Source organism: Haliaeetus leucocephalus, unplaced genomic scaffold, assembly GCF_000737465.1.
Source record: "Haliaeetus leucocephalus isolate CR32 unplaced genomic scaffold, Haliaeetus_leucocephalus-4.0 Scaffold240, whole genome shotgun sequence".
Lineage (NCBI taxonomy): Eukaryota > Metazoa > Chordata > Aves > Accipitriformes > Accipitridae > Haliaeetus > Haliaeetus leucocephalus.
The window spans coordinates 9,865,217-9,879,266 of record NW_010972676.1 but is presented as its reverse complement, the minus strand read 5'-3'; the positions used below and the strand labels follow the sequence as shown (position 1 = coordinate 9,879,266).

Sequence of the window (14,050 nt, the reverse complement as noted above, 5' to 3'; positions counted from 1 at the left end):
GAAAACAAGTCCCAGTTCTTACATTGTCACCACATGGAAGTTCACATTATTTTGGTTGCTGCCAACCTTCACTCTGATTTTAGTCCAATTCTATTCACATGCACTGCTGCTACTACAAATGATGATTTCTAAAAATTCCACAGAAGTTAAATGATGCTCATTTTAGTCGAATTTGGTTCATATTTTTAAGCAAGAGGCCTGATTCCTCACTACAGGTATATTTACATAGCACAATGACATTCATAACCTACTGCATGTGCCAGAAGCATTACAGGGACATAAATCACTGCTTCTCAGAACTCCTGAGCTGGAGTGCCACGCTGTCATGCTTGTAAGACATCTCACATTGCATTCTACCATACAGATAGATGTACATTGTTACTTCAAAGTGACCAAACTATTTTAGCCCCCCCAGTATCGAGATAAAATAGGATTAACAGAACAGAAAATCAGATACCGGATACCTAAAGATCCAGTTCATCATTCTAGTTACTATCTGCATAAGTGCATGATGTAAATGTAAGCCATCATCTATTTTTAAATTTTAGCATTTTACTTCACACAGCTGCACAGCTATAGGGAAGCTATTGGTAAAATTTTATGCAGTGACATTATCCACAATTTCACAATCTTATTGATAATTAAGATCACATCTAGAGACTATAACTTGTGAATCTCTTATAGAGCACTACAGTTCCTTCTTCAGACATTGTCTATTTGCATTTACACATTATCTTCATACATCGCAGCCCTTCTTTACTTGGAAAGCATTTATACAGTTATCATATTAATTTAATTGCCCACTCTGCAACCAAGTAATTGTCCATATGTCCACCAAAAATGGTCCATAGACCTTGACCGTAGGACTAATGTTTTGCAGTGGCATTGCCCCAAAAAATTATCTCACCAGTTTTATGAAATGACAAGTTCAAAAGTCAAACTATGGCACACTTATCTCTTTCTCACATGATTCTACAGGTTTAAAATCATACTCTGCTCTATTTCAGTACATTGTGGATATAAGATAGAAAGCACTAGCCACATGGCAAACAACTGTCATAACCATTTAGGAAGCATTGTTTACCTGATAATTTATTTTAATCCTTCTCAGCATGAAATTAAATTGATTTGCTCTTTCTGCTGTGGGATCCAAGTGATTATTCTTGCCTTAAAGTGTTTTCATTTATTAAAAAAATTAGCTTGAGCTGAACTTTGAGGATCTATACTCATACTGTAATTCTTCATGGGATTTATGTCAATCAAAATATTGTACTGTAAAAAAGCAGGTGGTTTTGACAGCATCAGTCCACAGCAATAGCAATATATAGCAGCAACATAGCAATCTAGAAGCAAAGGCAGATTTTAGGTGTCAGTTTGTTAGGAATACACATCACACTTACTGCCACATGGACAAGAATAATGGCTTGAGTAATCATTATTTATCCTGAAGGTTTTTTAATTTCAATTGTAATGATTTATTAGAGGTGGTGAAACAATCTTTTTTGGATTTTGCTCATGTTTCTAGTCTTTACAGTTAATAATTCTGTACTGAATGCAATATGCTGATGATGGATAGCTACAAGCTTCAGATTTATTCATGCAAAAATATTCAAGACTCCTGTTGCAAATGCTGTTTAATGGCCATCTATGAAAATTGGGTTATAAATCACTTAATCAGAAAACCCTTCTTGGTATGTGCAGTTTTTGAGATAAAAACTGAGGCTTAAAGACTGTTTTAGTTACAGTGAGACAGCCAGTGGAAGGCTGATGCAATTGCAATGAGAAGGCTGAATTCTTCCTGTAAAACCTTTTGACAAGCAAGAAACCAATATTGCTATTAATTATTTTACAGCAGCACTCCTAGCACTCTACACAAAACCATAGCTCTAAGCTGGATATTGTACAAAGATAATGAAGGATGTGCACTTACATGTTAAATACACAAAACATGAGCAATGGGGTGGAAAAAGTATTATTAACCCCATTTTATAGTATGGGGCCAGAAACAGAAAGAGATGCCAGACTTTTCACCTCTTGAATTGCCTTTGTTTCCCCACTGATCTAGAAAAGGAAGCAGAGGAGGCATGGCTAATTCTGACCTTTATCTGTAATATCATATTCTATCAAGTACACATTCACCATCATACACTTAGATTAGGGAAGACTGTTACTCACATTAGGAAATATTTCCCTTGTAAATTTTCGCAAGCCTGATGTTTTGTTTATTAAATCATTAGCTACGTTAAATAATACACATATAAACAACTGTTTCTTTGGGCTTCATCGGTGCTTGAAGTTGAAAGGTGTTTGGTACAAGAAGGCAGCATCAGCAGGACAGGTGCCATCAGGATGGTGTCACCACCCGTATCATTCTCAGGCCAGTATTTCTGGCGCTTCTGAGAGGTGTGGTGTGGAATCACCTCAGTTTGAGGCAACTGATGAAACCAGGCTTCCCACTTCTTTGCAAGACACTTGAATTGATCAGTCATTAAATAAAAAGGGGATGGAATCAACTATGTGCTCTCAGGACGTGTTTTCAAGTACAGTCTCGGCTGCTTCACCCGGAGCACAGCTAACCAGTGTGAGTATATGGTAGGTGCAAACTAGACTAGGTGGGCCTGCGAGCGAGATTAAACTTGCATGAACCAGGCTCTGTTCTGCAAATACAGAAAGCCTATACAGGCCCAGAAGTAGAATTTCAGTAATCAGAATTCAGATTTCAAAGAAATATCTCTATTTACAGATTTCTTGGCACTTAAATTGCAGAAGGGCTGAGAATCACGCTTTTAAGTATGTACACCGAAAGTTCTGCTCTGCATGCATAGATCCTTACGAAGACATAAGTTTATACGTCTTTCTGTGGCTTCACTGTAGAAAGCAAAGATTTTATCCTACAGTGTTGACTTTGTGGTGATTTGAAGTGAGGGAATTAAAAGTTTGCAATGCCTGAATAGTGATTTACTACTTGGTATTCCTATGGATTGGTTTTGTATTTCTTACTACTGGTTCCCCTGACAATTTGGGATTTATCTTTCCATCCATTTTCATTTCAAACCACATCAGAAAAGATGTTATCAACTGCTTTGTATTCAGTGACACATTCCTCCTCTTATTACCAAATGCATTCTGACTGTTGCTAAAAAAAATGATGCAGCTGGTAGCACATGGGGATTTAAATACCATCAACTGTAAAGGGTACTTCTGCAGACTAATGCACAGTCCCTAGCAATGCCTGGGCCTAATTGTTAGAGATGAGCTGAAGTCACAAGCTTCACTTCCAGATTTTGAATATAGCAACTTCGAAGAATCTCTGAATCCAGGTTTTGATATAGCCATTATTTAAAAACTAACACACACACACAGGGCTCCAAAAAAAGACCCAAATTAAAAAGAATAACACAGAGCAGCTTTCAGGATTTTTAACTCCTTCATATGTAGCATATTTGAATCTAAAACATTTCTAAAGCCTATCTAAATACATAGAGTAAATAAACTCTGCTGCAATATAGATCTGATTAAAAAGTCATTGCATTTGTTTTTATGGAAGAGAAGTCATCTTAAGTGTTTTATGTATAGAATAAAAAAATGCAAAAATAGAAAGGCAGAAATAAAAGCATACACTATTTAGAAGAGCCAAGTAGAAATGAACAAGGAATAGAGAGCAACCAGGGAAGTGGGACAGAGAAAGACGGAAAAGGGAGACTGCAAGAAGTAAAACAACATAATAGGAGAAAAGAGACAAAGTTGACAGCAAGAAGGGAGAAAAAATACTAAGAAAATATTTTTCTGACCATGCATTAAGTCTTCTCACAGAAATGGAAAACTGAGAAGGTTAAAAGGGGAAAGATGTTTATACAAATGTTAACAACAGAGTATTTCTTAGAGGCCTTCATAGTAATCTATACAAATTTTAAGTTTGCAAATTCTAGAAACAATAGCATTAGATCTAGCAGGTCTTTTGAGGAAGTCAAGGATGTAAACTTGAAGTGCATATCTGTGCTTAATTTCAGTTGTCTTGACTGTCTCATATAATTTGTTATGCTTTGTTTTTTCAACATTTGCAACTTAAAAATAGCATTCTAGTTCATGTCAAGTGTATCAGAGTTAATTATAGCAGGCCATGATTTTCAATGCTAGGTGCCTGATGTTAGGCTCCCAAGCCTGTGTTTGGATATGAAATAATTAGCTTCAATTTCAGAAATGACTGAATGGAGTCTGCTTAGTGCATACTTAACAAAGTTGTTAATGTTCAAATTATTACAAAAATGTATCGCTATTTTAATGCATTAAAAAACTCTCCCATAGAACGCAAAGAATGATCTGGTCCTTTTCCCAAGGGACTTTAAATCAATAGGTAAGATTGTGCTATCCACACTAATTTCCAATAGCAAGATACTATTCCATGAGAAAAACAGCAATGGCATCTGACCCAGTGTTTTAAACAAGAACAGAGACTAGACCAAAGGAAAGCATCATCTGTGGCTTTGTGGCATTCATGTGGCATAGAAACCTTCTTTTCTTTTTCAAAGTATGATTTCATTAGATATTTCTTGCTGGTTCTTTCTGGCTTTAAATGTAATACTCCTGTTAAGGTTTCATGTGAGTATCTTCATATGTGCCATATAATAATCTATTGTCTGCAGAATAAACAAGGCAAACCAACTAGCTATCTCTATGACCATAAGGATTAGATATTATACATGCAGAGAAGCTTAAGCACACCACAAATTCTGCAAAACTCTGTAAATCCAGATTTTTTTCTATGCCGATGGATCCCTGTTGTCAGTGTGATTAGTTAGTAGTTATATCACTGTTGCTGAAATGATATCACAGCCAGAAACTCCAGCTCCTATTGGCCCCATTGCCTACCCTTTTTCACATTTGCTATTACAGTCCTTTTAGTCCCGGGTGAAGTATTTTCTGTTGTCTTAGCTCATTCTATAATAAACACATCACAACTCCAACACACGCAATCAGTCAGAACTGGCAGTTTCTCAACTCCAGTAAGTTCAGAACTGCATGAAGGCTAAATTACTTCTGTCCCAGGAGACTGATTCTTTGAGGTCAAGTCAAGCTCATTAAGGAGAACCGAGTGTGGGGAAGTTTGTGCTGTAGCCTCGCCTTTCAGCTGCACCTATCATGCGTAAATGCTTTGAATTTTTTTATTTCCAGAACTGTGCAGACCCTTAACTATTGTACTGCTGGTGCTTTTCTGTGTTGGCAAACTCGTCTAGCGAATAAGTGTAGTCTAATAAACAGGGCATGTAATTGCATTTAGGAGACTGGGATTGTTTTTCTGATTCTGACCTGTTTTATGAATTTGGGACCATCACACCTGCATTTGTGCCATTGTTTCAGCCTTCACATCCTGTATACTCTGCAGGGCTGTCTCACACTATGTAGTTTTACAATGCTGAGCACAGATAAGGCCCTAGACACAACTGTTCTGTATATGACAATAACAAATCCAATGTGAGAAAGATGGTTAAACCTCTGTGGAATGTTTCTTTTTCTTTTCCCATGTAAATGTTTCCATTTTAATGAAATGGAAAATACCTAACTTGCTTTACTCCAAAGTAATGAATAGGTTAGTACCATCAGAATCTTTTTCTAGCAATTTAAAGAACAGGAAAAAAAAAGAAAAAGAAAAAGAAACAGCTATTCATTCTGTCTCCTTGTCGAGTCAGCACCAGGATTGTTATTTTTAATAAAAAGATACAAATATTTATGCCTGAAGGACTCATATTTGTTGAAACTCAAGAGCTACGATAGAAAAAAAAAAGTCTTTTTTTCTCTTCCATTCAGTATTTACATATAAAAAGCATCTACTCTGCATATAGTTCCTGTCATTGTCTCTGACTGAATAAAATTATATGCATAATACTTACAGGAAAGAATGCTTAATTATTATTAAGCATTAAATATTATTTTTAAAACTATTCTGATGTGTTATTACCAAAAGCAAAAATATACTCAAGAAGGAAGACTGTCAGAAAAACAGTAAAGTAGCCTTAAATGAATATCTAGTGAAAGAGTACATTTTCTTTGCATCAGTAAATTCTGTATTAGCTCAGTGGACCTGATGCTATATGGGAGCTTGTGAGGCATTCAGAGGCTGTTGGTCACCCTAGCTGTGGCCTTCAGATTCTGATGATAAGAAGGTTCATTTTTCAACATCCCTCACTGCTCTCCTTCCTTTCTTGGTGTGAACATGAGCACAAGCCTCTGTCATTCAACTCATAACATTTCTGCTACATTTCTCCTCAGAACTGAGCATCAGCTCTATTCAGAATGTCAGTTCTTCCACCACACCACATTTAACAGCCAATCTTATTTTTTTCCTGTCCGTATTAGTAAAACACCACCCAGGTTCTCATCATCTTGCACATCACCCACTGCAGTTTCCTCTCCCCTCCAGTTTGCTTCCCCCTACCTTGTACGCCAAGTAAAGCCCTTTCCAAATGCTACAAGCTACCCATAATGCAGCACAGTCAAGAAATGCCAGAGCCCTGCAGTCCTATCCTCCACATACCTCACTAACTCCAGTTCCTCCTCAACACCTCTCTTCTGCCAGTAATTAAGAATTTCATAGCAAAGGTTAATGACTTGATTGTCTCTCCCCAGATATGGATCAGAGCCAGGGTAAAGATCTAATCTCAGGTGTTATGAGTGGCAGTTCAAAAAAATCTCAAGTTTCCTAAAAACTTAAGAACTTCCTTGATTAAAAAAATTATCTCAATGTTTTGTCACCTCCTCTCTGCATTTCTCACCTAGTAGGAAATGAGTGGCACAAGAGAAACATTTCTACCCTCAAAGCCCTCTAATATATATCAGATCATTACCATATGTCTTTGGTTTTGTTGGTTTTTTTTTAACAGAGTTGGCATAGATCCAGATGAAGATCTGAAAACAGAAGCTGCAAGCCAGGTATGTCAGGATTTTAGACATACGTGCTGAATTAAAAACTGTTCAATTGTTGGCAGATCATGTTTGTCAAAAATAGTGTTATAGCTGAAAATGTTTAAAACAGGTGGGTTGAAAATAAAAAGGAGCTGCAAAGTACCTTTATTGTACAAGGTACAAAGAGAGGAGATTTTTTTTTTCAATGTGCATGCACTCATGAAAATTTTGTAACTAAAAATGTTAGAGTTTTGAAGTAAATTATAAATAAATGCAAAGATATCTTGAGAGGTCTAATAAACAAAATAATAGAAGTATTGCCTTGATATATCCAAATATTTATCACCTTCCAAACGCTGCATTTATGGAAATGAGACATCTCAGAACAATGTTTAATTGCCTGGAATAAAAAGGGGGTATGTGTAGTGTTCAGTTCTAGTAGGTCAGGTTTCTGAAAATATTTTTCACATGGAAACCTAAGTACATTATTAACTTGAAAACTTTAAACTAAAGCAGGCTATTTAACAAGCTGCAGCTGTTCATCTGTCACCCTTTTTTGTCATACACATTGTTTCAAATGCCTCACTACCTGGAACAGTAGAAATCTATAGAGAGTCAATACGCAGATGTAACATGTTTCAGCACGGTAAGTACGTGGGCCATTGGATGTGTTATTGTTATTCATAAACATGATTATTTTCATTTTTAATAAAAGGAGAAAATTAGATGCCTATAGACTTTTGAAGAAATCAGGTTCTCACAAAATGTGCATTCAGTCAATTTTATACTGCATTCAGTAAGACTAGGGAGAAGCAATGCTACAAGTTGATAAATTGCCAAAGCAAAAAAGTGCCTAACACTGTGCTCCTGTTTCTAGGTAATACCATCCCATGCAGTCTTTCAGACTGCACCACTGGAACTGAAATTGAAATAACCCAACAGTGATATAAAATGTAGAAGATAAGTTCGGGCAAGACACGAATAAGATACTGTATTCACTTGAAAATACATTAAAGTTACATCAAAATTCTGCCTAAATGATATCTTACACACTGAGTATTCTTAACATTTACACATTTGCACGTATTTGAAGGCATTTAGGGTCTCAACTTTCATTGAATTTGAATTGAATTCAGGTGCCTAAGTATCCTAATGTTTCTTTGGAAAAAAGAAGAATAATATTATTCATATCTGACCATATCCTTAATTTTACAACTCAGTCGCTATTAAAAGGTCTAGCATAACACTCCATTGCACCATGCCAAGATACTGATTTATTCTGAGGGGACTAATTGCTAATATCACTCTCCTAAGTGTCTTGGTCGGAATTCCTGCAATGCCTCTGCCCAAATTCTGACCAAGGCCAGGACACAGAACCTTAATCTTAATCTGTTCTTTTTTGGATTTTAAAGATATATCATTTCAGAAATCTTCTACTTTGCAGAATTCATTAATTATCAAAGATCAGAGAACACTGAATGCAGTATAAAATTGACTGAATGCACATTTTGTGAGAACCTGATTTCTTCAAAAGTCTATAGGCATCTAATTTTCTCCTTTTATTAAAAATGAAAATAATCATGTTTATGAATAACAATAACACATCCAATGGCCCAGCTGTGCCCTGTGAATTAACACCTATCTCTGTTGACAAAACTCAGCAATACAACACAGCAGGTGTAAATAAATATAACACCTTTCATGCCCTATCATGTCCAAGTAAAAATTTACTACTATAAGGAATGCTATCTTGGAAGATAGTTTTGCTGCTCTGATTATTCTTTCCCCCCGCTACAGTATTCTATTTTCATTTGTCTGACTTTTTTGTATTTGACATCTCAATGTTTTACTAATTCAGACCTTTGCTGCATTCTCTATAGCCATCTTTGTTTTAACTCAGGACCCATCACAGTTACTCGATTTACATCAGGTTATATCTTTTAATTTTCTCTTTCATCTCATCCCTCTCTCATTCCTCTTTGTTGTCTTTTTTCTTTCCCTTTATTTCTAATATGATGTTTTTACTTAGTTTACCTACTTCTCATTTTCTTCCTATCTTAGTGTGTCTTCACAGTGAAAGCAGTTGTTTTTCTTGCATATATTCCTGGACAAATAACATATCAAGTGCCAATATCTCCCGCTGCCAGTTAAAGCTCTCACCCAGATGAACTTTAAACCACATGCCAGCTCTCAGTGCTGTTAATTGGAACTTCAAGGGGATTGTACCAGAAATAAGAACTGAATAACATCTCAAGAATAAGATGTTTAAATGACAGAAAAATTAGTGGAAAATAAGCCTCTAGGCTCCTCCCTTCTCAGGCAGAGTACTCAGCCAGAACGGGGAAGCCACAAGGTCTGCTGCAGAGATTTGAATCTATCTCCTCTGTGACCACTCTAACTACCAGGACACAGGGTATCTGTATGCGGGAACCTCTGAATCCATATCTGTAAACAGACCTGGATTTTTTAGAGGCAGAAAAAGCCTTAAACACCTGCCACCTCATGAGCACTATCAGAGGCAATAGCAGCTATATGGCTCCATAACCCTTTCCCTTTCCTACCTCTTCATGTCGATCTCCCTTCTTCCCTTCCACAAATTTAATTTTCTCTTCTCTGAAAGAATTAGATTTATTTAGTCAAGACTTCAATGTACACCATTGTTTCTGGATTCCTGATTATGCTATCTTCCGGACTGCCTCAACCAGTAATTTTGGCTGTCAGCTAGCAACAAATTCCAAGTCAAGTTGTAAGACCTGGAACCCAGGGCTTCTTCCCCAGCAAAGGTGTAGAGCCTTTTAATGTATAATTAGCGTCTGGACTTCACCATACTGTGACCTCATCCAACAAAAGCATCTCTCAGTTTCTTTGTGTCAGTTCTGCCTTGCCTTAAATGTATTTATCATTAAATCATTATCACAACATAAGCATAAACAGAAGAAATAACAGCCTCATATTCATATCCATTTATTTATTGATGAACTGTTATAACTCAGTTCTGAAAGAATTTAATTACATAATACGTACTACAGATAATATATATTATTGTATAGAAAATAATATATAAAAATAAACAAAAGCAGTTTACTGCATATCACATATATTCAGAGTATAAACACCAAAAGCTAACTCTGGTAAGTAGAATGCAGGATACTTAAACACTAAGAGTTACAAAGTTGATCTATTAAAAAAAGACAAAAGCTTTTATGGCAGTGGGCTTTTTAGCTAATTTTCCATACACAAAGATATCTAATAGCATATTTTATTCAGATGGTTTACGTATCTCAGACATTCCGCTATGTTAATCTCTATTGAGACAGTGTAAGAATATATTTTCTACAAGCATTTTGGAAAAAATGTTGTAGATATAGTATTGATCTCCAGAGAAAACTAAATAGCCTGCAAAACACCTATTAATATGATCTCTGTCAAACTAATATTCATAGTTTATTTAACCGTCCCTTTATTAGTATAATAAGGAAATTATTTATACTTTCCCCATCATCTGCCAGCTGGTTGGTGAATTTATTGCAAGTGACTAATGAGAATAATCTCCATATGGGTAATTCCCAAGTAAGAGATGAGAAACACTGGCATTCTCACTTCCCTAAGAGAAAATTGTTGTCCAGAAGAGGTGGTGGACTGTCTCCCCTACTTCTACCTCTCTGAACTGTAGGGAAAGTGAAAAGTTACTTTTTAAGATCATAGGATCCAAGGATGTGCAATAGCCCAAAAGCATTCACACCGACATCTCCTGCCATCCTCTGACTGTACTGTTTATGCAGGAGCTGCACTACAGATAACTACCCAGGTTCCTGTTAACACAAAAGCTGGTAACACAACACAGATTATATATACAAAAGGAAGAAGGTGCAACACATGTCAAACTCGCAGAGCTCAAACAAGCCAGAGTTACAGGCCACCACAGCAGGGACAAAGCAAAGCAGCAATAAACATTAGTGCAAGAAATAAAAGCAGGCCCAGGTCAGGACCAGCAAATTCTTGGAGAATTATACTCTGGTGTAGGCTTTTTTGTCCACTGCTTTCATACGGGAACAATTCATCTTCCCATATGAGGAATCTTGTTCCCACAAGAGGAAGCTAGATATACAATGAGTTTGGAAAGAGGAGTTAACCAACAACACTATGGCTTCTGGAAACACTGGTAGTCAAACCAAGGACGCATAGGCCATTTACAGAGCTTTCTATGCTTTTAACTAGCCTTCCTCTGCATTGTACTCATTGACTGCTTGCTGCAGCCCACTCCATGATATGTCTATTTCCATGCCTGTCCTCCTCTTTCTCACCTCTATTCCTGTCTACTTTAGTCCTTCACCCTCTTTCTTTCAGTGTTCTTGTTGTTCTGAGCTAACATAGACTTTACCTACCATCAAGCTTCCTGCTTATATGTTTCAGCCCTTTTCCCAATCTGTATCTATTTTGACAAAATGCACTATTAGATATTAAAGGCTTCGAAGAATGCTCTGCTGATCGGTTAGGGATTAGCACCATCTTCTTCCCTCCTCCAGCCTCCCCAGTTGCTAGGGGGAGTTACTAAAATACTCAAGTCAGTAACAAGGAAACAGGTTACAAGAACGGTATTTGGCCTATTTGGTGCATTTGTAAATTCACTGTGACTACCTTTGACATTAGCAAAATTGTAACAGCTACAATATGATTTCTGTCTCCATATAACCTTATTCAAAACTCAGTGAAATCAATGTAGAAGTTCCCATGTACAGGCTGGCTTAGAACTAGACCTTGCAGTTTTGAGGATGAGACCATTGACATTATTATCATCAGCCCATTTTCATGTATGTTTATGTATAATAGGAAATCACATTCTTAATATATTATTGGATTAAAATATAAAAATTATTAGATAAATTGGTTTACAATTGCATAGAGAAAAATATTCCCACTAAAAAATAATCTAACTTGCAGCAAAACACAAACAAGACAATAATGAAATATCCTTAGAGAACTGGCAATCCCATTCCTAATTCTATCCTGATGCTAATTCTTCGGCTAGTACTGATGTGATGCCTGGAGTACAACTAACTGTCTTTGTACAGATGACTGTTTCTAGCATATTATTCCAAATTATGACCCTGAGTAAAAGGATAGTCCATCTATCTACCTGTGCAGCGTGCCCCAGAATTAGCTTGGAGAATGGAACACAGCATTCTGAGTCTTGTTGACTCAAGTTGTGTTCCTCTCCCCTTGGAAAGAAGCACAGAAAGGAAAGTAGTGTCATAATTATTAGAAAATCACGATCCCTTAGGGTATGAAATTTTATTAGACATACACAAATAGCATCTGATCTTGCAGGAGTAAACTGAAGTAATCCCACAATGGCAATTAAATCGAAATATAATTTTATTGATTGCAGAATATAGTGCTTCTTAGTAAAATTGGAATCATTAATGAAAGTAAATGCTGCACTCTTCCTATGAGTATATAGCAATGAGAAGTGTGCTATATGAGCGAATTTCCTCCTGAACCAATTCACAGAGATGACATTTGTGTGCCAAAGAAGGTTTTTAAGTTAAAAAAACAACAACAAAAAACCGCACAGTTAATTGTAATTTGGTTTGACATGTATTTTTAATATTGGAACTCCATGTTTTATTTATGTTATAAAAATGTTTTCTACTTTATTCGTCTATTTTGCAGAGCGCATCTAACTTGGATAAAAATACAACCAAAGCTGAGAGTGCCTGGCTTTTCAGAATATGGTATGGCTTTGACCATAAGTATCCTTTTCTGTTATAAGCTATAGATGATAGTTGCATTACAACCGGCACCTTCAAAATATTTAAGAATCCAAAAACGATTATGCTTTTAAAAACCAAACATGTTAAAAAAAAACTATGCTTTTGTCTTTAGTAAGGAGAAAAAAATTTTGTAAGTTCAAAGAAACAGAAAGTCTAGAGAAGCTGGGCAGTGCAGTGGTAGTACATTCCTGATTGAGGCTATGGGGAGTGAGAACCACTTAAGAAGCTCTGCCCTACAGTAGTATAGAGACAATAGGTTTAAATAAATTAACCTTTTTAAATTCCAGGATAAAATTAATCCAATTATTAATCAGGGTGTAAAATCTGTGTTTGGGAAACCTGGAGGTTGGAAGACTGAAGCAGCCCAATGGCTGCTGCCTGCCCATATATTCCAAAAGCAGTAGCTACCCAACAGAAAGTAAAAACAAGACAACACTGGTTTACCCAGACCTTTTACAAACACAGAAAGATGCACCCATTGTGAAAATGTAGCTCCCAGGAATTCTCTGGAGCTCATACTTCCTGTTCCCTGGATTCCTGAGCCTTTGTGCTTCTATTCACATTCCTACTGAGGCGTGTATAGTAGAGATCTTGAATATGGGGGTCTGATGCTTTATTCTAGAAAGTCTGGTTTCCATGTCTTTTGCATTTCAAGAAAATATTTTAAGTGATTTTTTTTTAAATATTCTTAAAAAGAACATCCTCCCAAAGCCAAGGTAGAACATACACTCTTTAACACTCATGCTGTCACTAATGCCTGTGCAAAGATGGTAAAAGCTACCGTTCTAATTTATTGTCATTTTAAACTGACTTTGCAAAGGCTTTGCGTAGCTATCAATGAGATCCCACAATAACAATCATGCCCTAAGCCTTTAACAGAGATATACGATGAATATAAGAGAAGCCCATCTGCTAATTTCCATGCATGCTGGCTCAGGAGCTGAACGGGCAAAGCTCTACCAGTAGTCTCCATTATTCAATAGCACATATATTGGTCCATTACCCTGCAGTGCTGAGTAGAGATTAACATTAAGGCTACATGTATGTTTTTCTGATACCAGCTGCAGCAAACTAGGATGCAATATTTCAGCTGATAAAATGTAACTCTTTGGGAATACAGCTTCCTTAGAGAGTTCAAGTGAAGTTATCCTTCAAAGAGACTTTTGATGGAAAAAACGTCTTTTTGGTTAAAAATGAATGTATTGCCCTAATTCATCTACCAGAGCAGTTTTAAGGGCCAAAAAGCACTTAACATCAAAATGTTTCCCTAGGATAATTCTTCAAGAAAACTTAGAAATAGTAGGTAAATGCTGTATGAAGGGGAAAAATAATGTTTAAATGTTAATGCTAAGTACCAGCATACCTGGCTTTAACTA

At 36.4% G+C, this 14,050-nt stretch overlaps 1 protein-coding gene across 1 annotated transcript in view; it reads left to right on the top strand.

The window, feature by feature from the left end:
• Positions 1-14,050, top strand: part of SLC9A9 (solute carrier family 9, subfamily A (NHE9, cation proton antiporter 9), member 9) — a 215,988-nt gene that overhangs the window by 147,537 nt on the left and 54,401 nt on the right. Inside the window, exons 13-14 of the mRNA XM_010568429.1 lie at positions 6,879-6,927; positions 12,574-12,653. Of these exons, the coding sequence (XP_010566731.1) occupies positions 6,879-6,927; positions 12,574-12,653 (129 nt within the window). The remainder of the gene's footprint in view (positions 1-6,878; positions 6,928-12,573; positions 12,654-14,050) is intronic.